Below are 22,981 nucleotides of genomic sequence, written 5' to 3'. Positions count from 1 at the left end.
TAATATTGCTTTTCGATGTTAAAATTTAGAATAGGAGTATTATGTTGAAAAATTAATGAAAAGTAAAAAATTTCAATTTCAACAATAACATTTCACTCGTTCGTAAATGTATCTGAAGAATATTATTTTAAAGTATTATTTCATTTTTGTAATCGATTTCGAAACGAAAAGAATTAATTCTCGTCTTACAATCTCTTGACACACCTCGTTCTTACTTATTGACAAAAATTCTCTCTACTTTCTAATATTGTCACGCTTGTAATATTCGATTTCAGTTAAAAGTGAAAATTGATTTGGAAGATTCATCGTTGGCACAATATTGTATTTCATAGAGGTTGTCCCCAAAATATTCGTACATAAATATAATTCCCTTAAAACAATATTAAACAAAGACTACTTTACTACTTTCCCATTCTTTCCAACACATTTCGTACGCACGATTAAATAATTTGAACAATTATATCAATTTCAATTCAAAAAATTTGAAAATGAATTGATAATTGGAAAATATAAATGAATAAAAATTATCTCGTCACTATCCTCCTATTCTAAACTTTTGATTTTTAATTTATTAATAAATAAAAATAAATATAAATCCATACATATATGTATATCTCATGAAAATGGAGCGATACGAAACGTGTTAAAATGCCACCAGAAACATCAAAAGTGTCCTCGATTTGCGATAATTATATTATGCCCCTATGTTCTATCAAAAAAAAAAAAAAAAAAAAAAGAAAAAAAGATTGCTCGAATCTCGAAAAATTCGCGAACGCTGTGATCGATAGCGTCTCGATTATCGATGCAAAGAATGATACGACCACAACAGGTGTCCAATACGATAGAAAGGTAGAAGCGAAAAATAGGAGAAGCTTTTTCAAAAAAAAAAAAAAAACGATGACGAGACTAATATCCGGATCGTGTCGTAAAAATCGAGGCAAAGGATCGAGCACACATCACAAAAAGTGACTCGAAAGTTTCACTGTTGCCCTGAAAATTTGTTTTTCATGCTTGTTGAGATCCATCGTATAATAATTCCAAGTTAAATTGTCTCGGTAACTAACCCGCGCGTGGCTTCTTAATAAGAAGTATGCTTTCTGTTTACATTTAATTTTAGAGTCGACTTTCAATCATTATATACGCGTATGTGTATATATATATATATATGTGTGTGTATATATATATATATATATATATATATTTATATAATATATTTTTTTTTTATTTCGTATATATATATATATATATTATTTCGATCTTACGCCCTAGGAGTTAGAGTTAAAAACTTATCGTTTGGCGATTAATTATTTAAAATATGTTCTGTCTGTTAATAACTTTTTAGTGTTCTTTTTTTTTTCTCTCTCTCTTTTTCGCTCTTTCTCTTCCTTTCTCTCCCACCCTTTCTCACGATCACCTGTCACTCGACCCATCTCAACGTGTTTATTTATTTATTTATTTATTTATTTATTTATTTATTTATTTCCTAGATTCAATCATTATTACGCGCGCGATATATAATATTTATATCTTTCCACCATACCACGGCACTGTACAGAGTGCATTTTTCTCCACTTGTTTTCTCTCTTCCCAGCCTCCTCCCCTGGTATAAGTGATTATAGTGTATACTTTTTTATTATATACTTATTATTATTATTATTATTATTATTATTATTTATTTTTTTTTTGTTTATAACCTTACGTGTTAGCGATAACCAGTTAGTAATTGTTTATTATGCATATCATCATCATTTCGCTTATATCGCATAGATGGCACGCTATATAAAACTATGCTATATGCAAATTTTCTTCATCTTCATCAAACTTCTCTAATTTTTTTAAACGTTTTCGCGCGAGACTCGTCGCTCGCGTACACGCGCATGCGCGCCACCCTTCCTCCCTTTGCACATGCGCACACACTACTTATGCGATCGCCTATCACGTGATGCGCGCGCATGCCCCGTATACGCGCACCTCGGATCTCGCTCTTGTTGTCCGCGTCTTTTTTTTTTCCTTTTCTTTTTTTTTTTTCCTTTTTTTCTATTTTTCTTTTTTCCTAAATCTCCCACGCGACCCTCGCGGCAATCGCGATCGTGCCACGCTCCTCTAAATCCCGTTCTATATATATATTCCCGCTAATTGGTGGTCTAATTACTTTCTAAAATTCAAGATTTGTAAGCGACTCCCTAAGGGTCGATTCGTGACGTGCAGCCGAATTTTCGAACGTTGTTGCCGCGCTCGGGTCGAGTCGGGTGTTTTCGGCCCGCCACGATCTTTGCACACCGGCAACACCGTTTCGTCATCGCGTTTCAACCTCGATCGTGTTCGAAAAGAAAATTTCCACGGCCACCGCACGAATTTCCCAAGGAAGATGTCGTGGTGTCCGAAAATTCATTCGGAAAATCGTTCGTGGCCGATCTTCCCATTTCATCCTCCCTCCCCGTCGTGATCTTTCTTCAACAATCCTCTCCCCCCTGTCGATGCTAATGGCTATAAATTGGCCGCGCGAGGAACGGAAAGAAAAGACTGATCTTCCGGTTTGATTTCTTTCTCTCTCTCTCTCTCTCCCTCTCTCTCACTCAACACGATCACCGACTCACAACCGACGCCACGAATCGACGATTCGTAACGTGTGCCGAATTTTTCGTTCTAATAATTCGTGTGTACAACACACTGTTCGTCGATTATTATTTAATTATCTTTCTGTTATTTTTTTTTATTTTTATTTATTATTATTATTTTTTTTTATATTATTATTATTTATAATCCCTCTCTTCACGTTTCTCCCTTACATCCGCAAGGTATATATATGTATATACTGTATGTGTGTGTGTGTGACACGACGTTCCGATCGCTTCGGTTGGTCTCGAATACATCGACACATCGAGTCCCTTTCGAACGAAAGAAAAGAAAGACAAATTTTTTTCTTGATCTTTGCCTCGAAACGAAATCATCATCATCAGAACTCGTCGATCAACATCGATCATTGAGCGTTCCTCAACACGTCTACGCGTCTCAGTGATGCGTACAAGAGCGACATGGCAAAATCGTATCATCGTTATTCCCCTTTTTTTTTTTATTCTCCTCAATCTTGTAACCTCTCTCTCGAGAACACACTCTCGCCAATCCGGAATTCGCAGAAGAACTAACAACAGAATTTCTCGAAATCCAACTACCACCACGACATTAAAGGGAAAAATCCATCCGTTCTGATAACGTTGTAGGATACGCCTGACATTTTCTAATTTCAATCCCCGTTTATTCCCAACTCGATGATCAATGGTACATAGGTACACGCACGTCGTCGAAGAGATGTACGATCGAAGGAAAAAAGGGCCTTTGGATCAAACGTTCTCCAGATTATCTCTAATTCCTTCGTTTCGCACAGGAGGAAGAAGACTCTTTGCGTTGGTTGCTGATGATCGCGCACGATCGAGAAAGAAAGACGACTGTTTTTTCTTTTTTTTAAGCTCGGTAAATGTGGATCATTGTGAGTTTCTTCGCGTGTTTTCTCTCCAGGACAGATATATATATATATATATATTCCATCCGCGAAACGGCAAAAAGCCTTATTCTTCTTCTGCACGCTTCCTTGATTCCGTACGTCGTTGGTCCAAGACGGGTAGCGTGAAATTATCTCCGGATGTAAAAAAAAAAAAGTATGGAACTGAAGAAATTGCGAAATTTATATCCCTCGTCGCGATATATATATATTTTCTTTTCTTTTTTCTTTTATCTAAATAAGTTTTCTTTTCCTTTCTTTCTTTCTTTCTTTCTTTTTTGTCCTCTTTGTATTCGTCTAAGAAAATTTTATTCTTGCATACCGAACGGCAGAACTAGGAAACGCTTGTTGTTTCGTGTCAGAAAGTATGATTGGTCCCGGATAGTCGATCGAAATGTGGCCGGGTAAATATACAAGATTACACGTGTGATTTGTATTTATATATATATATATATATTTTTTTTTGTTTTCCTCTTCTTTTTCCCCTCTTTTTTTAGTTTTTTTCTTCTTTACTTTTTTTTCTCTTTTTTTCTCTCTTTTTCTTTTTTTAATTCTCTGTACCTACAACACTCGAACAAATGTCCTAAGTAATTTTGGATGACCAACGACTACAACAATCGATGTGTCCGATCCTAAATACATTAAATACAGTCGCAATGAAAAGACATCGATTTGGTACGTTTAGAAAAAACCGAATTTTTATTTGTTTTCTTCGCATTGTTCTCGCGATAACGCATAAGCGTACCTGAAGGAATTGACATCGGTCGGCTTGAACTTGAACTCTGAAATAACGCCGATTTTTTACTTTTTTTTTTTTATTTAATTAAACGTTCCTCTTTTTTTTTCTTTTTTCTTTTTTTTTTTAATTCTTCTTTCTTCTTCTTCGATTTATCGTTAAGTAACTGCAAATCTATTTTTTTTTTTTTTTTAAGTACAATTCTCAACTAATTCACTAATTTGCTCCACTTCTTATCTGGCGTACGCGCGCGCGCATGAGAATGTTTTTCCTTTTTTTTTTTCGAGAAAAGCAATTAATCTTAATTAATAATCGTCGTCGGGTGGACTTGTTGATGCAAAGAAACCGAGGGGGTGTGTACAGAAAAGGAAAGGAAGAATGAGCTTGTGACTCGCCTGACGCTTCCTCGATGATTAACGTGATTTTGATGTTTCGCGTGCCGCTGCTCCTCTCTCTTTCTCTCTCATCATCCATTTTGAAATACGCAAAAACATTACCATGAGAAAAAATCATTATCCTTTTGCGTTGCGGGAATTGAATTCAACGAATAATTTAATGAAAAAAAAAAAATAATCCGTCACTGTATCATTTCTCGTGATATTAGAGAAATTGCACGAATAAAGGGAGCAGAGAGTGGCAGTGCGCGATAGTCGCGTCAAAAATAACGACGATGATGATCATGAAAAATCCTGTGAGATCCACAAATTGTCGAGTCTTGAATGATCGGTCGCGGTTTGTTAAAGCCTAAAGACGGGATCTATCTAATTTAATATCCATACGTGTTAAAGATAATACGATTAAAGTGAATGCTTAGCCCCGCTCGTGTTATACAACGTGTGTGTATATCGTATATCGTATAGCTCGCGTGAATTTTACGTACGAATATCGGATGCGTATGGCGGCCATACCTTGCTGCTGGTTCACGTGATAACATGTGTCGAGTTGTGTGCTTTTTAACGGTGTACGTAAGCGGGTAGCTATGGATTCTCTCTCTCTCTCTCTCTCACACTCTCACTCTCTGTGTATGTGCGCGCGTGTGTGTGTGTGTGTGTGGGTGGATGTGTATCGTGTGCAAGTGGATGATGATCGAACGTGAATTGTCGTCGTGTGTTATTTTATTTTGTTGCTAGTTTACAAGTTATGCAAATAATTGCAAAAACATACCCTGTTTCCTAGTATCACCGACACCACGGCTACCGGATATCAGGTCGCGGCGCGCGTGACTTGAATCCAATTGTAATTTTCCACGTGAAATTTTTCGGATCGATGAACGCGGTATAGCAGTGTCGAGAGGGTTTGATAATTTTAGCTGTGTTGTTGTCCATCTTTGTTGTTGTGCGAGTACATGGTGTATGGTAAATTCTAATTAATGTTTCTTATAATGTGGTGTTTGGTATTTCGTTATTCATTTGGTTAAAGTTTCGTATGTATATATATATATATATGTGTGTGTGTGTGTGTGTATATATATATATATTCGAGAATGAAGGATATATTTCCGTTTCCGTTTTCCTATTCGAATATATTCGTGTCCCTGTTCGTTTGCCTGTAACCGTAAAAATTCCAAGAAATTTCCCCCCTGGTTGGAAAGAGACAAGACAATACCAACCAACGTTTCTCTCCTTCCTTCGTTTCCTCTTCCTTCCCTCTCCTTCCTCGAGGAGTTTTCCGTGGAATTTTTACGGCTGACGATGCTATCGGACAACGACGACCACGAGTATCGATTTTTATATTTTTAGAAAAATTTCAGCGACGGACTAGGCGACTCGAGAATATTTCTCCCTCTTCTTTTTATTTATTTATTTATTTTTTTTTTTCCTTAGAAAGAGAATTCTTAGAGATCCGGCGTCGAACTGAGATTCGGTAGAAAATTCGATACCCGAGTGCGTCGTCAGGACGCATGAATTTTTTTTTTCCCGAGTAGAATTCGGAACGTTTAATTAGCGAGCAGCGAATTCGTCTCAGCATTACATCACGTCATTGTAAAAATAAATTCGAAGCTGATCCTCACAGATTAACTATTATCGTTATTTTTCATCTTTTTCTTACTTAGCTAAGAATATTCTTCTCTCTCTCTCTCTTTCTCTCTCTCGTGCATTCACTCACACACGCACTCTCTCTCTCTCTCTCTTTCTCTCTATCTCTTTCTTACTTCTCTCTTAAGTCTCATATTTATTCCATAGCGAGATGCATACTACTTCGGTTGTAGCAAAAACTTTGTTGGATAAAATAGTTGTATTTGTTTTCGGTTTTGTTTACAATTTTCGTTTACCTTCGTATATATACATTTATATGTATATTGTATACATTAATATTTATAATATGAATTTATATTAGCTATTATTATGGTATTTTTTTTTTTTTATTAGGGTAGGTTGAGTACCTTGATATTCGCTATTTTTTATGTACCGTTAAACATTAAAAAGCTTAGATCGTAGTGATATTATCAATTGGTACTTGCCGTACAAGCTTTTTCTTTTTCTTTCTTTCTTTCTTTTTTACCAGTAAACGTGTCTCTTTCCCTTTCCTGTCTCTCTTCCTTCGTATATTCGCGTTGGCGCGCATGCGCATGAATCTACGCTTTGTGTCTGATGTGTGTTGTGTGTGCGGTGTGTGTATACGTGTGTGCGCGTGTCTCTATTCTCGATCACTTTCTAAATGTCCCTTCCTCTACGTTGCATCGTACTACTAAGTGTATAAACTCAAAACCGATATTGTCTCACTTGAAACCGAAAATAACACTTTGTTACAAATCCGATTAATAATCGTTAATAAAGTAAGAACCGAATCGAGGAGAAGGAGAAGTGAAAAGGCGAGGATCTAATCGCGAACGAAAAGAAAAAAAAAAAAACTAATAAAATTCGATAAATGTTCATATTTCGAATACGGAGACTTAATAGCACGAAACGGATGCTCGTCGATGTTGATAATATTCTAAACGAACGAATAATAGGGGCCTCGTGTCCGTGGTATACGCGTACTAATAGCGACGACGCTAATATAGCCAGTGTACTATCTCGAAAATGGAATGCGTTGATTCGATTCCAGCCGCGGCAATAGTAAACTCGTAGACAAGTATCTAGCTACGAGGTCTAATCCGCTCAGCTTGTCCCCTAATCGTCTTTGCCGGACGCGTACCGTGCACAATGCCATGAGAAATGAAACGTTCATCCGCAGACTGGCACAGCCCGCAGGCCTTTCTCTCTCTCTCTCTCTCTCTCTCTCTGTCTCGCGTGTCAACGCATCGAGCGAATGAAGACAGACGCGCGCCGTTGATGCACGCATCTCCTAATTATGTTTACGCTCGTGACGTGATTCGATCAACGTGCTCGGGGGGCGTTCAGATCGCGATTGCTCTTACTGGTCTGTGATTGGACCTCGGATTGGCAAACATATCGGTCGCGTTAATTCGTACGTTTCCTTCTCTTACATATTTACCATTTGCCTTCATTGAACACATATTTCGGATAGTTTGTTTAGCAAATTTGATTTCTGATCAGCCGTTTCTCTCCTCTTCCGGGGTTTCACTCCCGTCGAACGAAGACCAGATCTCAAGCGTAACGTTTCGTTCTTTCTGGGTGGATTCAAAAATTCGCTCTCACTTCACCGTCCTTCGATTTCTTTCGGTCCACGTCCCGGCAAAGATTTCTCCCGCGCTTTTCTCTCTCTCTCTCTTATTTTCCCCCTCTTTTGTTTTCTTTTTTTTTTCGATGGCGTTATTTCAGCGAATCTACGCCCGCTTCCTCGATACATCAGTCTATACATATATACATACATATATATTATATGCGTGTATATATAGAAAATATATATTTATATATATATGCTTCTAGACGAATTTTCAGCATTCCTAACTGACAAGAATATATATATATATATATAGGTATATGTATATGTGTATATATATATATATACACATATATACATATATATATGTATATATACGTTTATCGCGTAGTATAAATTATGTATACGTCTTACAAAGTATTGTTGTCACTATTATTATTGTTGTTATTTTTGTATTATTACTATTACTGTTATTCATTATTCAATTGGTTTTATATATATATATATATATATATATATATATATATATATATATATATATATATATATATAGATAGGTATAATAACATTTGATCAATAACTAGCAAGTCGTTTGGGCTTTCCATCGGAGGGGAGAAATTTATAATCCCTCCTTTTTCTTTCCTTAGTCTCGCGAGTAATTACTTGTACGCGCCACCACGTTCACGTACACGTGAACCACGTACACGTATGTACCACGATTGTTTTTTTTTTCCTTTTTTTACATTAATTATATCGTATATTTGGTTGCGTGTATGTATGTATGTACGTATGTATAAGTGAATATTAGCAAGTATATTAAGTGTCTCTTGCAACGATTCGTTCGTCTTGTGTACGCCAAGTTTTGTGTACGCAACAGGCAACATATCGTACGAACAGGTGGAAAAGTAAAGAGAAGGGGCGTTGCCTGCCCCTATAAACTATAAATACATTATTTATACGTTTATTATATATAAATATATAAATAAATATATACGTCCGTACAATACGTGTATATTCGTATATTCGTTTATACATTTATATATATATATGTATATGTATATATATATATATATATATATATATATATTTTCTTGTAGCATTTGTTATATTTATTTAAATAGCGTATAAATTTGAGATAGCTTTTAGTCGTGTCATAAATTGCGCCAGACTAGAGCCGGTCCTCCCATTCCCTGTCCTTCGAAATAATAATAATTTACTCCATGTTGATTTAGCTAAACTATATAATAATTTACTAAGTTTCTAGTTTTACCTTCTTCGATCGGTCAATATGTATATATGTATGTATATATATATATATACATATATATTTATTTCATTTATATTTCATATTTATAATATTTATATATATATATATATATGTATATATATATATTTTCGTTCTTCAATAATTCATATTTATATATTTATATATAGAATAGTTGTTGGTACTTTGGTTGGATTATTTCCGCTAGATCAGAGTTTTCTTCTCCGTTCCATCGCTCGCCTGCACTAGTAGTTTCTCTCTCTCTCTCTCTAACGTACTTTGCGCATCTTTTGGTTTTCGTTCTTCGTAATCACCCTCTCTTTTCCACCTCTTATCCTCCTTTCTTGAATCGTATGAATCATGAAGCTCGCGCGAAACTCTCTCTCTCTCTCTCTCCTTTTTCTTCTTAATTCGACCGGGCATCGCTCGTTAAATGTCCAAATGTTTTATTTATTCTCGTGCTTAAAAAAATATTCACAATGTGTACCGTCCGTTGCCATTTCACATCAGGGTAGGCACAAATTCTATGATAACTCATGTACCAACTTAAGTACGTGTTGTCTCGCTTTGCGGATAAATCTTATTCAAGAAAAAAAAAAAAACTTTCTCTAACTGTCATCGTTGTCTCTTGAGACGAGATTATAAACGAATCGCGATGATAACAAGCTAGCTATACTCTTCTAACGAAAACAAACGAGGAACAATAAGGATAATGTGATAAACACAACCACAAGCTTCTCGCGAGAAGCAGATCTTGACTATGAATATAGTGTTCGTTATATTCATTCCAGAGATACATGAAATAAATTACACAAGACGCGACGTTCGATCGTGATGATTTCTCAGGAACAACGTACTTTGGTAAAGTAAACAAAAAAAAAGAAAAAAAATAAATGAATTAATCTAGAGAAATGAAATTGCACTTGATCTCGAGTTCCTCGAGACCTTCGAAAGATAATATAAAATAGTTTATCCTAAGTTTTAAATAGTCGCTTTGGTTTCATTGGTTTTTTCACGCGAATAATTAAATAAATATCTTATATATCGGAAAACACGTTCTTTACGTACGTAGAACGAAATAATATTATCGAGTATATATAAATATATAAAAATGACTAGACACAGACTAGGTAGAATAAAAATTAAAATATAAAGCTCTTTCTAAGTTCAATTCTGATTCTATACTATTTCTCTTCCCCCTCCATGTCGTACAGAAACAATTCCTCGCAAGAGGGGCACTCGATCTTTCTTGTTGTTGTTGCGTGTATATACATATATATATACAGTCCCCTTGGTCGTCGCGTCGTTTTCTCCTTTTTTTCAACCCCCTTTCTCCTTCTTTTTTTTTCTTTTTTCTTTTTTTTTTTGTTTCGTTTGGATAATCACAGCCTGGTTGACATTTCTCGGGCGATGCGTCGGTGAAACGACAAAACGATTTCGTCATCATTTTTTCGAATGATCGAGCCGTGAGAATGGACAACGACAGGAATCCCGGATCTGTGTGAATTCGGAACCGAGTTTTTTTAGTGATCGAACGATCCCTCCCTCCTTGTACAAAAGGAATACGTAATAGTTTTCGGCCGGAAATATTTTTCCCTTCCTTTTTTTTCTTCTCTTTCTCTCGCTTAACCATACTTAAATCGATACTTAACGATCGATAATAATAAGGATGATGAATTAGGGGGGGCTAGTGTAATCAATAAATATATTCTCGACGGTTGATGGGCGATTAAACGAGCGCCGTGGCGCGGACGACCGGAAACGACACTTCGAAATGACACCTCGCTCTTTTTGACACGGCGCTAACTATCCCTAGAAATTCTCTCACGTGTGTATGTATGTATGTATGTATATATATAAAACCTACGGCGTATGCGACGAATTCTTATAAACATAAGAAGAACCGATAAGAAGAACCCGCGAGTTTTGGGGTCGGCACTGATTCCATAATTTTCGTATCGGTTAATATATATATATACGTGTATGTAATATCTGTGTGTACGTGTGTGTATATATATGTATTCGGCCACCGTGTGTGCGTCGTGTGTGCGCGTCGTGTGTGTACATGTATACATGATGTAGATTGTGAATGCGCGTGTTCGTGTGTGTGTAATAGTAATAATAGTAATAATAGTAGTAGTAGTAGTAATAATAATAGTAGTAGTAGTAGTAGTTTTCATTTTAGAAATTCTTCATTCTTTTTTTTTTCTTTTTTTTTCGTTTTCGTTTTCTTTTTTTTTTTCTTTTAAAGACGTTGCGTGAGACGAGCACCCTGTATACGTGATTGACAAATTTGCGTTAGGAGAGACCGCGTCGGTCCTTTCCACGGAACACCGTAAACTACGTATCGTAAGAAACGATCCTAACGACCTTCTTCCTATCCGCGATAATATTAATAAACGCGATGATCACTTTGTTCGACGAAAAAATCCTTGTCTATTCCGGATATTCGACGGTTTTCTTTTTGCTGTTGTTGTTGTTGTTGTTGTTGTTGTTGTATCTTTGGTTGTCAAATAAAAAAATTGGCAAAGTTTGCGTCCTCTTCTTCTCTAAAAAAGGCGATACAACGAATTCAACCGATTACACACACTGGACTCGTGTTTTCCCTAGAGAGAATCTCTGAATAGGTACTTTCGCTATGGGTCGAATCGCGGTAATAGTTAACTTTTCTTCTTCTTCTTTTTTTTTTTCTTTTTTTCTTTTTTTCTTAAACAGTCGGTCGGCTACAATCGCCATGCCGCTTCGTCAGGAACTAAGAGTTTTCTTTTTTTTTATTTTTTATTTTCTCCTTCTCCTTCTTCTTCTTCTTCTCATATCTTCTTTGGTTTTTACCGTTTTTTTTTTTTTTACCTGGAAAGTCGCCCGCACTTGAACGTTTTTCCCATCACGTGATTTATCAAACTATTTAAGAGTTAGCGTGTCGTCGGAACGATAAAACCTGGTCGAGAGGCTCTTAAAGGCTCCCGTTTAATTTCTACTTGTCCCGGATGATCGGATGATAAAACTCGTTACTAGGACGACGACGACGACGACGACGACGACGAAGTCGCCGTCGTCGAGAAGAAACGCGTATCGAAAGATTTTTTTCTTTGTTTTCTTTTTTTTTTTTTTTCTTTGCTCCGTTATTCCGATACGGGTTCTCGTTTGGCAGTAGGGATCGAGAGTGAAGAACGGAAAAAATATGTATAAAATATAATAAGATGTAGGAAAATAGAAAGAAGAGGATGAGAAAGATCGACGCGTGTTCCGTTCTTTTTTTTTTTTTCTTTTTCTTTTTTTCTTTTGTTTTTGTTTAGTAAAAGGATTAATCGTATCCGAGCATCCGAGAGTGTTTCGTTTTGTTCGAAGCGTGAATCCTACTAATCTCGCGTTTTTTCCCCCCTTTCCTTTCCCTCTCTTCCCTTCTCTTTTCTTTTCTTTTCTTTTCGCCTTTCTCTCGGACTGGGTTCAGCGCTGTGGACATCCAATGTGTTCTCATTAGCGTTCTCATCAGCCTCTTCGTCCTCGCCGCCTTCGAAGGCTGCCGGCGAAGTCAATCTCTACCGACTTCTAATTGTTATCCTCTAATTAATTTATCTAACTAGTATACTAGGTTATTATAGTGGAGAGCGTTGTAACGGTGATTCAAACTCATCACTTCTGATCGTCGAGCGTTCAATAAGCCCGTGTTCTTGTACGACATCTGAAATTAGAAATGTTCGATTCCTTAGTTTAGTTCCTGCGAAATTGAAACGAGAGGAAGATGGAGGAGGAGAAGGAGAAGGAATCGTACGATATCTCTACAATCTTATTCGAAACACCTTTATTTTTATTCCCTCCTTTTTTATATATATATATTATCTTAGAATCATCCCTTTCCTCGTCATTCTCTGAAACTTACTCTGTGGGTTATGATGTAGGGTGCGTATCGTCCAGTTTCTCTAAGCTAGGACTTTGGTTAGTATGGCCGGCTCGCGTCCTTGGGCCTCTTTAACTGGACTTTTAAACGCTTCATCCCTATCTGGAAGCCATTCATCGCTTGAATTGCTGTCTGCGCGCTCGCTGGATTGTCGAACGACACGAAACCTGAAAGAATCGGAAACGATCAATTTTCCTGACCGACCGGACAGATAATTAAATCAAATTGCTTCCACCATAGAAGAGAACAGAAGAGGAATATTTCATCGCTTCGAGGGAAAAGGAAAAGTTGGCTGTCCACTCAGGAGATGGATACACGAATATCCCTTCCATCTTCGAGAAATTGGAGAAATTTGGAAATATTGGCGCGATATTCCTCGACTTTACGATGAAAACGGGAAGTTGAATATCGACACCTGGGGGCATCGAGGAGGGAGAGGGGGGCATTATCGCAAAGGGCCTGGTAACCAGTGATTTAGATTAGCTGATTCGCCGCGAGGAATAAAAAGTTTTCTTCGAGGGAGGGGGGGAGGGGATCTCGGTACTATCGAAGTTTTATCGAGAATAAGAGAAAGGGAGAGGAGGAGGGAGAGGAGGTGGACGATAACGAAGCTCTTAACAACAGAAGCGCCACTGAAAGGTCATCAGGGCCCTCCCAGTTTAAGCCAATTTTGACCATTAGCCCCGATCCAATTTTAGTTTTGCCATCATGGCGGCCTATTCCCTGACCAATCGCGGCTCCTCATCGCTCAACGGCCACCGCTTTTACCCAGAGTTCGTAAATTACTTTTACTAGGTGACTGAAGAGGCTTTACCTCCCTCTCCTCCTCCCCCTGCTCCATGGAAAAGAATTTTTTTTTCTTTTCTCCCTCCTTCGTCGAATTTCAAGCAAATAATCGCGATTTTGCCCGATAATTTACGCGAATCTACCTTGGAGGAGAGGTTGTAAATATTTTCGATCAAATTCGATCGAATATTTTAATTTTCTGCCTATAAGGATGCGAATGATTCTCTTTCAAAGGAAAAAGATACAATCTCTCTTATATTTCGACAATTCTTTTTCGTTATTGCAACTTTTTCCCGGGGAAAAATTGATGACAGAGTCGATTCGAAAGTGCAAGCCCTCCCCTCCCCTCTCTCCAGGAGCGAATGATACTTTGGACATCCTCCCCTTTTCATCAACGTTTTCGATAATTACACGGAGAACGAGAGCGGGGATATAAAGAAGAAAAGCATCCTTTCAACGGATGAAATTCATCCGGCTGTATCCGCCGCGATAATCGGCGCCGATACAGGCAGAAAAATATTAATCGCGCCAGTTACGAGTGAATAGGCTAAGAAGAATATATCAGGGAATATATCCGTCCAATTATCCGCGCTCATATTTGCGCATTCATCCCGATTAATCAAAGCCTGTCGTTGGCTGTACAGTTTTTTCAGGTCTTCCTTTTGTCCCGATCCCTTGCCGATTTAACCGCGAAAGGACCGCCGCCTAGTTTCATTCCGAGTCGAGTCGCACAATCGGACGAGTATATTCACTTTTGATAAAAAAAGGAAAAAAGGAAGAAAGAAAGAAGCAGTCGCGGTTCATCAAGTTGTAAAATCGAGAATAATCTCTCTCGTGCTCGACGAGTTGAATATTTTACGTACGAAAGGATACAATTTTCGAATTCTAAAAGATTTCGATAATCCGTTTTTTCCTTCTTTTCATACCTTCGTATAGACAGATACAGATTCGAGGTTTTTCGATAATCGAAAGGATTAATTCAAGCTTCGAGCGTCCGTTTTAATTTTCTATTTTTAACGAACTCGAAGAAATAATTTTAGAAAAAGTTTCTTCGATTCGACGAACAAGAAAAGTCGAGGGAATCGTATCTATAATTGTTAAAAATGCAAGGGAAATGATAAATTAGGGAGAAGAGAAAATTTTTTCGGGAGGATCTCTCTCTTAGCCTCGTCGTCCTACCTGTCGTCGTCATTTTTCCGTTTTTTCCCCGTTCCAAGGGCCACTTCTTCCAAGTGTTAAATGGCTTGCACTTACCGAAGCATTTGCTCTGGTTGGTGGCACGATCGATGAAAACCTTGGAGGATATGACGTTGCCAAAGGGGATGAACATCTGCATGAGCTCACCGTCACCAAACTCTTGAGGCAGGTGGTAGATGAACAGGTTGCAGCCTTCGGGTCCTGAGATAGAGCATCCTACCATATAAATCAGAGCACATCTAAACATCTAAACTTGAAGTATAATACTCAAGTTAGAATGTTAGTTTCTTGGATGAGTTTTCGTTCTTCGCAATATAATGATTCCGACGCGATAGGGAGAGTGCCACCTCGCGTCACAGCGAGTATGCACACATTTCTTCTCTCCCCGGATACTTCGACGATTCTCGTCTGGATGCCTTTCTTTATTTCTTTTTTCTTTTTTTTTTCTTTTTTTTTTTCTCTTTTTTTTTCTTTTCTTTTTGATGAATGAAGATGAAGATTCGTGACCGTCTTTGACAATGACAATCTGATTTCTCTCTCGTCGCGCGGATATTTCAAGGATGATTTCTTTTTTTTTCAATGAATCGCGTCACTTTCGGGATTCGAAAAGAGGGAAGATGCAAGGGATGACTGATCTGGATCGAACGTTGAGAAAGTGAGAGATATATATGACGACGAGGGAAGGAGAGAAGGAAGGGGAGAGAGAGAGAGAGCGAAGAATGAGAGAAATGGATCGAATGAGGGAGGAGGGGAGCCGACGAAGAGAGTAATGATTAGAATGTCACGACGATGTTTGTTTACGACAATGAGTTTCTTCCCGTTTTTCAAGTAAAAAAACGTTGAGTATTTATACTTTCAAATATACAAACACACAAACACTGGGACTCACAACACAATGACGAGCGAGGTGAAGGGATACTTTTAATAAAATGAATGCAAATGGATATTTATAGGAGTGTTGGTGACAGTGATGATACTGATTACGATGGTGCGACACTTTACATGAGAATGCCAGACATGTTGATCCGTCGTCATGTATAATAATGCCACGTGTAATGATCCCCTGCTTTTTCGAACATTTGCGTGAAAACTCGCCTCCCCCCTCCCTCTTTTTTTCAATTTTCCAATATCTCATCGAATGATTTCGTTCCTTCCTTCCTTCCTTTCTTTATCCATCTCCATCCACCTTCCAACCACCACCATCAAAACTTTCTCGAAAGTTTCCCGTCAATTAACGCGATGACGGATCGTGCGTTCGTTTAATTCTCGTTCAAACACGACGCGCAATTCCTCCTCCGATTATTATTATTATTATATATTCAATTCCAGCGAAGTTTGACAAGAAGAAAAGAAGAGAGAGAGAAAAAAAGGAAATTCTTTCGTTAATCCTCAGAGTCAACCGATACATATAAAGACACCGACGATTAATTCGTGGAGGGATTGAACGAAAGAGGCAGAGCGAAGGAAGAAGGGGATAACGAGAGAGTCCAAATACGGATTTAGCTAATTTCACTGAACTTTATAACTCCGACGTCAATTAGCGGCGATTATGACCGTGGAAACTTGCTCCCTCTCCCTCTCTCTCTTCTCTAACGGACGCATTTAAGTAATGAGATGGCTGCCACTCAACTTTTAGGATGCTACTCATCGCGACTCGTTCGTTCCCTGCTCTCCCGAGATTCCGCTCTTCTGTCACTTGCACGCCTTTTACTTTAACGTTACCGTGTCGAATTACCGCAAGAGAGAGAGAGAGAGAGTGTGTATAATTGTGCCGTTTCCAGCCCCGCCAACGATCGCGGCTCTCGTTCATTTCATAGTTCTTAGTCGATTATACGGCTCTCAAAATGGTCGAGCGAGTTTCAGTTTCAGGAACTGAACTCGGATCCAATTAATCGCTCGATAATTTCGTCGAATTTTATATATCTTCTTTCCTTGGATGGAACGAAAGAACAAGTAAGCAAGTTTACGCAAACAACGTTCTCTCTGTCTCTCTTTCGTGGGAGACTTGGTAATAACTCGATCGTAGTTGTCACGTGAAACCCAAATTAGAGCCGGTGTCGACGGGTTTCCGGTTCCGACGGAGGAGGAGGAGGAGGAGGAGGAGGAATTGCGGTGGACGCCGGAATCACGAAGAACGGGCTATAAATTTAACCACGCCGCCGTGCCATGCGATCGTTGATCCTGAAATTGGTTTTCGACTCTCTAATTGGCCCGCGCGCGGGACGTGCACGCGAATTTAATGAAAGCAACACCTCCCTCGGGGGGAGGAGTTGTATTATACACCGAGGAGTGAAACGTTAAGATGAGTATCGAGCTAATATTCGAAATCCTTTCGTTTTATTCCGAACGTGAGTGTGCTATTAATAATTCTCTCTTCGCTGTCCAATTAATTAATAATTTTCCGCTATGTATATCAAAATTATACAAGCGTTTTCTTTGAAAGAAAACTTTCAACACTTTTTTTTAGAATTAATTTTCTTCGAAATTTAAACAATCTTTGTTATTAAATTGGAAGAAGATATAAATTGTTTTAAAAACTCGAGTTAAATTTCGATATATTCGAAATATCTCTATATCACTTTCACAAAGAAATTAAATATTGAAAGTAGCTTTTGTCGATCTTTGTCGATTTTCGTCCGAATCGAAAATTTTCTTTCTCCAAAATTAAAAAGAACGAGAGAGTTCCTGAAAGATCGATCGTTTCCGATCTCGAGGAACGAGGATGTTATGTACACATGGATCGATACCCTTAATAAGTGCACACTCTATACATTTAATGCTGTGTTGTACGTTGATTCGATCGTCGTGGGAAAGCAACGATCAATGTTTGTCGACAGCGCAACACCGAGCACAGCTAAGAATAGTGACATTGAGTGCAACGAAAACACACCGATATATAACCCATCCAAAGAATGAAACGTGGAATTTCCGTGGAAACTTGTTGGTTTGAGGAAATGTCGTTGCGCCACGACATCGATCAAGAGAAGAGAGATAGACACGAACACCGAGAACACACCTTGTAAGAACTTATATATAAAAATATATATATACACTGAGAACAGATTAAAGAAGCAAAGAAAAGAAAAAACGAGGAACGAAGCGAGGACAATGAATATAAAAAATTGATATAAATTGACGTCGTGCAACGATAGACAGAGAAATAAACTATAATAATATCGTTCTCTTCTCTGGTGTTGCCGCCTGGTGTGCCTTCTTCCTCTCGTTCTCCTCGCAATATTCAACACCACTTGTTCCAGGGGGAGGAAAAAGATGAAAATCTCGAAAACTCAAATATTCCGAAATACATTAGAATCCTTTCGATTTTACAATTTTACAAAAATTCTTTAAATTCAATCTCTCTCTCTCTCTCTTTGTACGTGCGCCCGCGTTAGAAAAAGAAAGCGAAGAAAAGCTATCTCATCCCGATGAGAGCATATCGCGAAAAATGTATCAACGTGATACGTGAGGGGGGGAGGGAAAGGAGAAAAAACGGGGGAAAGGAGGAAGAGGGCGGAAAATAGGGAATATCGAGGGGGTTGGGAGGGGACGCTGTCGCGGTAAACTTCCCATTATCCTACGATGTAACAACGGATCGCCGGCAGGCGTAACGGCAAAGTAATTAAAACTTTCGTTTTATTTGCATTATCTCATTGTTAGGCGTCGTATATTCTAATAATGGCGAGTTGTTAATTGCAATTAGGCGCTGGCGCTCCGCTCGCCTCCTATCCTCTTTCTTTCCTCCCGCTTATCCGCCATCTTTAATCCCCTCCTCCCTTCCTCTTTCTCTCTCTCTGTCGTTTCCTCCTAGAAACGAATCAACGTTGACGAATGACTCGCTCTCTTCTGCTATAGATTTCGATTAATCCTCGATCGATTCAAATTTCAATCGTGGAAAAATCGGCTCAACTATCGGGAACGAAACACGAAACTTTGAAAATTCGAGGCTTGGAAAGTCCTAGCAACTATGGATAATAGATAAGAAAGATCGGATTGAAGAAACGTATGTAGAGATTTTCTTCAACTTCAAGGTTCGTTAAGATGAGGTTGTTCATTAATTTCTTGCGAGTTCTCCACGCATTTTTTTCGCTTCGCAACAATCTAAATCCCTCTCTCCCACCCCTCGGATCGCAATTGTGTACCTTGGACGACGTTACGACGAAGGATAAACTCGTGTCTGGTCGTTTGGGAGTTGGGATCTACAATCTCGGGACTACAATCATTCGTGTTTACAGTCAACAGTTACAGACGTTGATGAGTGTTTTGTACTTACCTTCCCTCTGCGTGGGTGCCACGGCGGTCATCGGCTGAGGAATAGCTTGAGGAAACTGGCCGTAGACGGCGGGATAAGCTGCGACAGTAACAAATAACAAATACATCATGATGTGTCCACATCTATACAATGCGGTGCATGCTGCTCTTATTCTTCTCTATTTTCGCTTCCGTAATAATACAGCTTCGAGGGTGGCCATCAGTGTTTTCGTGTGAAGGGGAAAGCAAAGTCGGAGACGTGTTTCAGAGACGCGAAATTTTTCTCCTCTAGCCTTGGCTTCCAAAAAAATATCCTTTCGACAACTTAGATTTCTCTCTCTCTCTCTCTCGATTGGGAAGAAAAAAATGTGTGTGAAACTAATCGAATCCAAAAATATTGTAATCTCGTAACGATTCAAAGATATTTTTCAGAAACCAAAGAGTAACTATATAATAGTACATACCTATATATATATACATACATATATATATTACGTTGACAATTTGTAATTCGAGGAAATGCAACGGTGTAACGAGATTCGAAATTAATAAAAGGTAAACTGCATGGTGGACGTCAATCGAGTTAATGCGAAATTGCATTGTTGTTCGGTCGAGAAATAATTATGGCAGGACAGTTTATAATTGCTCGTAACAAAACATGGAGGAACACGATGAAAACAACCGCGTTTAATTCACCGAAAACCCGAAAAACGAAAATAGGGGAGGGGGTATATATACCCCCGCTAAATTCTCCGCTGCTCGTGGAATTAATGAGAAGTAGTCTCGTCAGGCGTCGGGTGAAACTGTGTGAAGTGAAAGGAGAGAGAGAGAAAAAAAAAAAAAGTCTACCAGATGGAGAAGTCTCGTTTTCACCACCACCGTTCGTTGCGGTCTTTTCCACGACGAGGATATTCGAGCCTCAACGTTCTCACCGTTCTCCGCCATACTTTTAACACGATACTTTTGTATCTCGCTACGCTCCTATCGGATATTACCGACATTAAATGTCACGCGATATCCTTTTAAAGTCTTGTTCACGTTCCGTCCTCTCGTAATGTCCTCCCGCGGAGGAGGACGCACGCGCGTTGGAAAAAAGGGAGTTGGAAACGTCGAGAGAAGAACATATCGTCGATTATATACGAAAATTCTCTTTCTCGATCCTGCGCGAGATTAAGCGAACTTTTTCGAAAAAAATCTTCCAATCTTCGTTCGAGAAAGAATTAGAAACTTGGAAACGATTTCCGAATGGGCGGGGAGGAATGGAATGGAATGGATCGAATGGAACTTTTGCTACACGATATATATTAGAGAAAAGCAATTATAACGGCATTAATTATACCTTGGCAAATATTTAAAACGCGCGGGCGATTGATATTTGTTTGTGACGGATGAATGTAGGGAGGGATGATCGGGGAGGAGGGGGTAGTACGCGGTTCGCTCTCTCAGATCAGAAGAGGTAAATTTTCGCTTGGAAATTAATTATTTCCGTGCAAACATTGCTTTAATATATTCCGATTGACGTTGGCGGAGGCGGTTTCGCTCCAACGATGGTCCCGACATTTGGCGTATGAAATAAATACGCCATCATGTACCGCCGTCGGGTTACCACCGCCCGGATAGTAGAGCGGACACGCGATATTTCGGATTGCTTTTTTTCCACTCGCTGATCTCCACGCCTCTGTGTACATTGGACGAAAATACACAGAAAAAGGATATCCTATTTTCGAGTCTTTGGCAAACAGCGGGGCCCTCCGCGTTATACGCGAACGTCATACCTCAAATTTGATGAATTTTTACCAATTTTCGGTTACAGAACGGGCGGATATCCAAAAGGGATGTTCTACCAGGTTGGTTAATGGGCGGAATACAAGAAAGGAATACGCAAAGGATGGGAGGGGAGAGGCTCGAAATATCGAAATATTTTTTCTTTCTTTCGTATTTTGAATGTTAAGAACGTTGTTCGAGTATCGTGAAGGGTTGTTTTAACGTCAAAAAAAAAAAAGAAAGAAAGAAAAGAAAAGAGATACAACTTGAACGACAAGACTTTCATTATTTCTGATAACTTTTCAGCTGAACTTGCACATAAGTAAATTTTTCCCACCATTGTAACTTTGCGCAGAGCGTGGCAAGTTTGCGTATATAACCGGATATGAAGTTATTCCATGTGCGAAAATAAATGAAAAATTTAATATAAAGTTTCTGGAAAAGCAAAAGCAAAAAAAAAAAAAAAAAAACTGCTGAATTGGATACAAAAGAACAATTAGTGAAAATGAACAAAAAATTTTTTCGCTTGACATTTCGTTTTCGAGAAAATTTAGTTCGAATACATGTATACTTGAATAAATCTTGTCCAAACATGTTCAAACTTCGTTTTATCGAAAAAAAAAAAAAAAAAAAGAAAAAAAGAAAAAAAAGGAAAAAAAAAGCGAAATAAAAAAGACCCGGAACAAAAAATTCTACTCTATATTTTTGATTTACTTTCACATGTGAAATAACTCCCTACCAATTTTCCACCCGTATTCAGCCCGGAATTAATCCATTCGCGTTGAATAACAAGTTAGAAACACGGTGTATACAGACATTTATTATTATTATTACTTTTTAGTTATCGGTTAAAGAAAAGAAAAAGAAGATTACAAGTATAGAATTATAAAAATATCACGTTCTTTTTTCGATTCTTTGAATTAATTTTGCTCAATCCGGAAAAAGTATAAAGAATCTAATCGATCGAATATATATTTCGAAATATTTAAAGCTACATTTGATAGAGGAAAAAAAAAATTAATATTTCAACCAACGTTCGAGCGAACGCGACGTATCGGTTCTTCTTCCGAAGGAAGATTAAAAATTACTTCGAATAGCGATAAAACGTTGCAAATTTTATTCCCATTACTACTTTTCGCAGAACGCTCATTGGGTATCGAGTACGGAGTTAGTGCCACACCCTGCGCGCACCCTGTTTACACCCGGAATAATTGTTATCGCGTCAAGGTTTCCGCGGTTCGATGTTTTTGCAGTCGATAATGACGGGCTGGTTACGAGACTTTCCACAGCGAAACACCAATTCTCGCTCGCTCTGTTATTAATTTAACCATTGGGACAGAGAATTCATCAAACCCCGCGCGTTAATTGCTAACGGCGAGCGGAACGAATCGAAGTATAGTTACGTCGGCACGTTGATTATCTCTGAAACGGAATCGTCCATTTTGATGTTGGTTATTGGATTATAATTTCTGCCCCGGTGTATATCGCATTTTGATGTAACATCGTTCGGGTCTTCGACAGCCGATTATAACGTCGGCGTATGTTGTTTGCGTATCGATGAACATGCACGGTACACGATGCGCTCAAGAGTTTTATATATAAATATATATATATATAAAACGTAGACGAAGTATATATTATAAAGGAACATTGAAATTACACTGTAGCAGCACACCAGAAGCATTATATAACGCGCTTATATATATACATGTAATATGTATACGATATGTATATATAATAATCACACGATGATAACGTCGATACATTGGCGTATATACGCGTGTACGACAGGATGGAACGTGGTAATTTTTCAAAATTAATTTTTTCACATTGTCCAGTGTTGAAAGAGTCGTGATCATCGACTGAAACGTCGAAAAGGTATTTTCGATCCCTACTACCTTCCATCCCTTGTACCTACGCGTATAGCGCATGTATATATATTTATATACATTTACGTATAATATACGTATATAAATGTACACATGCGAGAGCAATAGTTGCATGCAACAGCCATGAAACGCG

At 38.3% G+C, this 22,981-nt stretch overlaps 1 protein-coding gene across 21 annotated transcripts in view; it reads right to left on the bottom strand.

The window, feature by feature from the left end:
• Window positions 1-10,422: 10,422 nt before the first annotated feature.
• The window catches only part of LOC410353 (CUGBP Elav-like family member 4), a 530,632-nt gene continuing 518,073 nt past the window's right edge, over window positions 10,423-22,981 (bottom strand). For 14 of the 21 annotated variants that reach the window (XM_006557607.3, XM_016915454.2, XM_006557600.3 and 11 more), the window contains 4 exons: window positions 19,218-19,295; window positions 15,005-15,163; window positions 12,947-13,131; window positions 10,423-12,748 (listed from right to left, as the gene is read on the bottom strand). In XM_006557607.3, coding sequence (XP_006557670.1) covers window positions 13,004-13,131; window positions 15,005-15,163; window positions 19,218-19,295 — 365 coding nt within the window. In that variant the 3' untranslated portion in view covers window positions 10,423-12,748; window positions 12,947-13,003. The remainder of the gene's footprint in view (window positions 12,749-12,946; window positions 13,132-15,004; window positions 15,164-19,217; window positions 19,296-22,981) is intronic. The other 7 variants (XM_026444465.1, XM_016915464.2, XM_006557605.3 and 4 more) reach the window with 3 other exon arrangements.

The sequence above is a fragment of the Apis mellifera genome, linkage group LG12 (genome assembly GCF_003254395.2).
Source record: "Apis mellifera strain DH4 linkage group LG12, Amel_HAv3.1, whole genome shotgun sequence".
NCBI classification, from domain to species: domain Eukaryota; kingdom Metazoa; phylum Arthropoda; class Insecta; order Hymenoptera; family Apidae; genus Apis; species Apis mellifera.
Note: the sequence above shows the minus strand (reverse complement) of the source record. Positions and strands in the feature narration are given on the sequence as shown.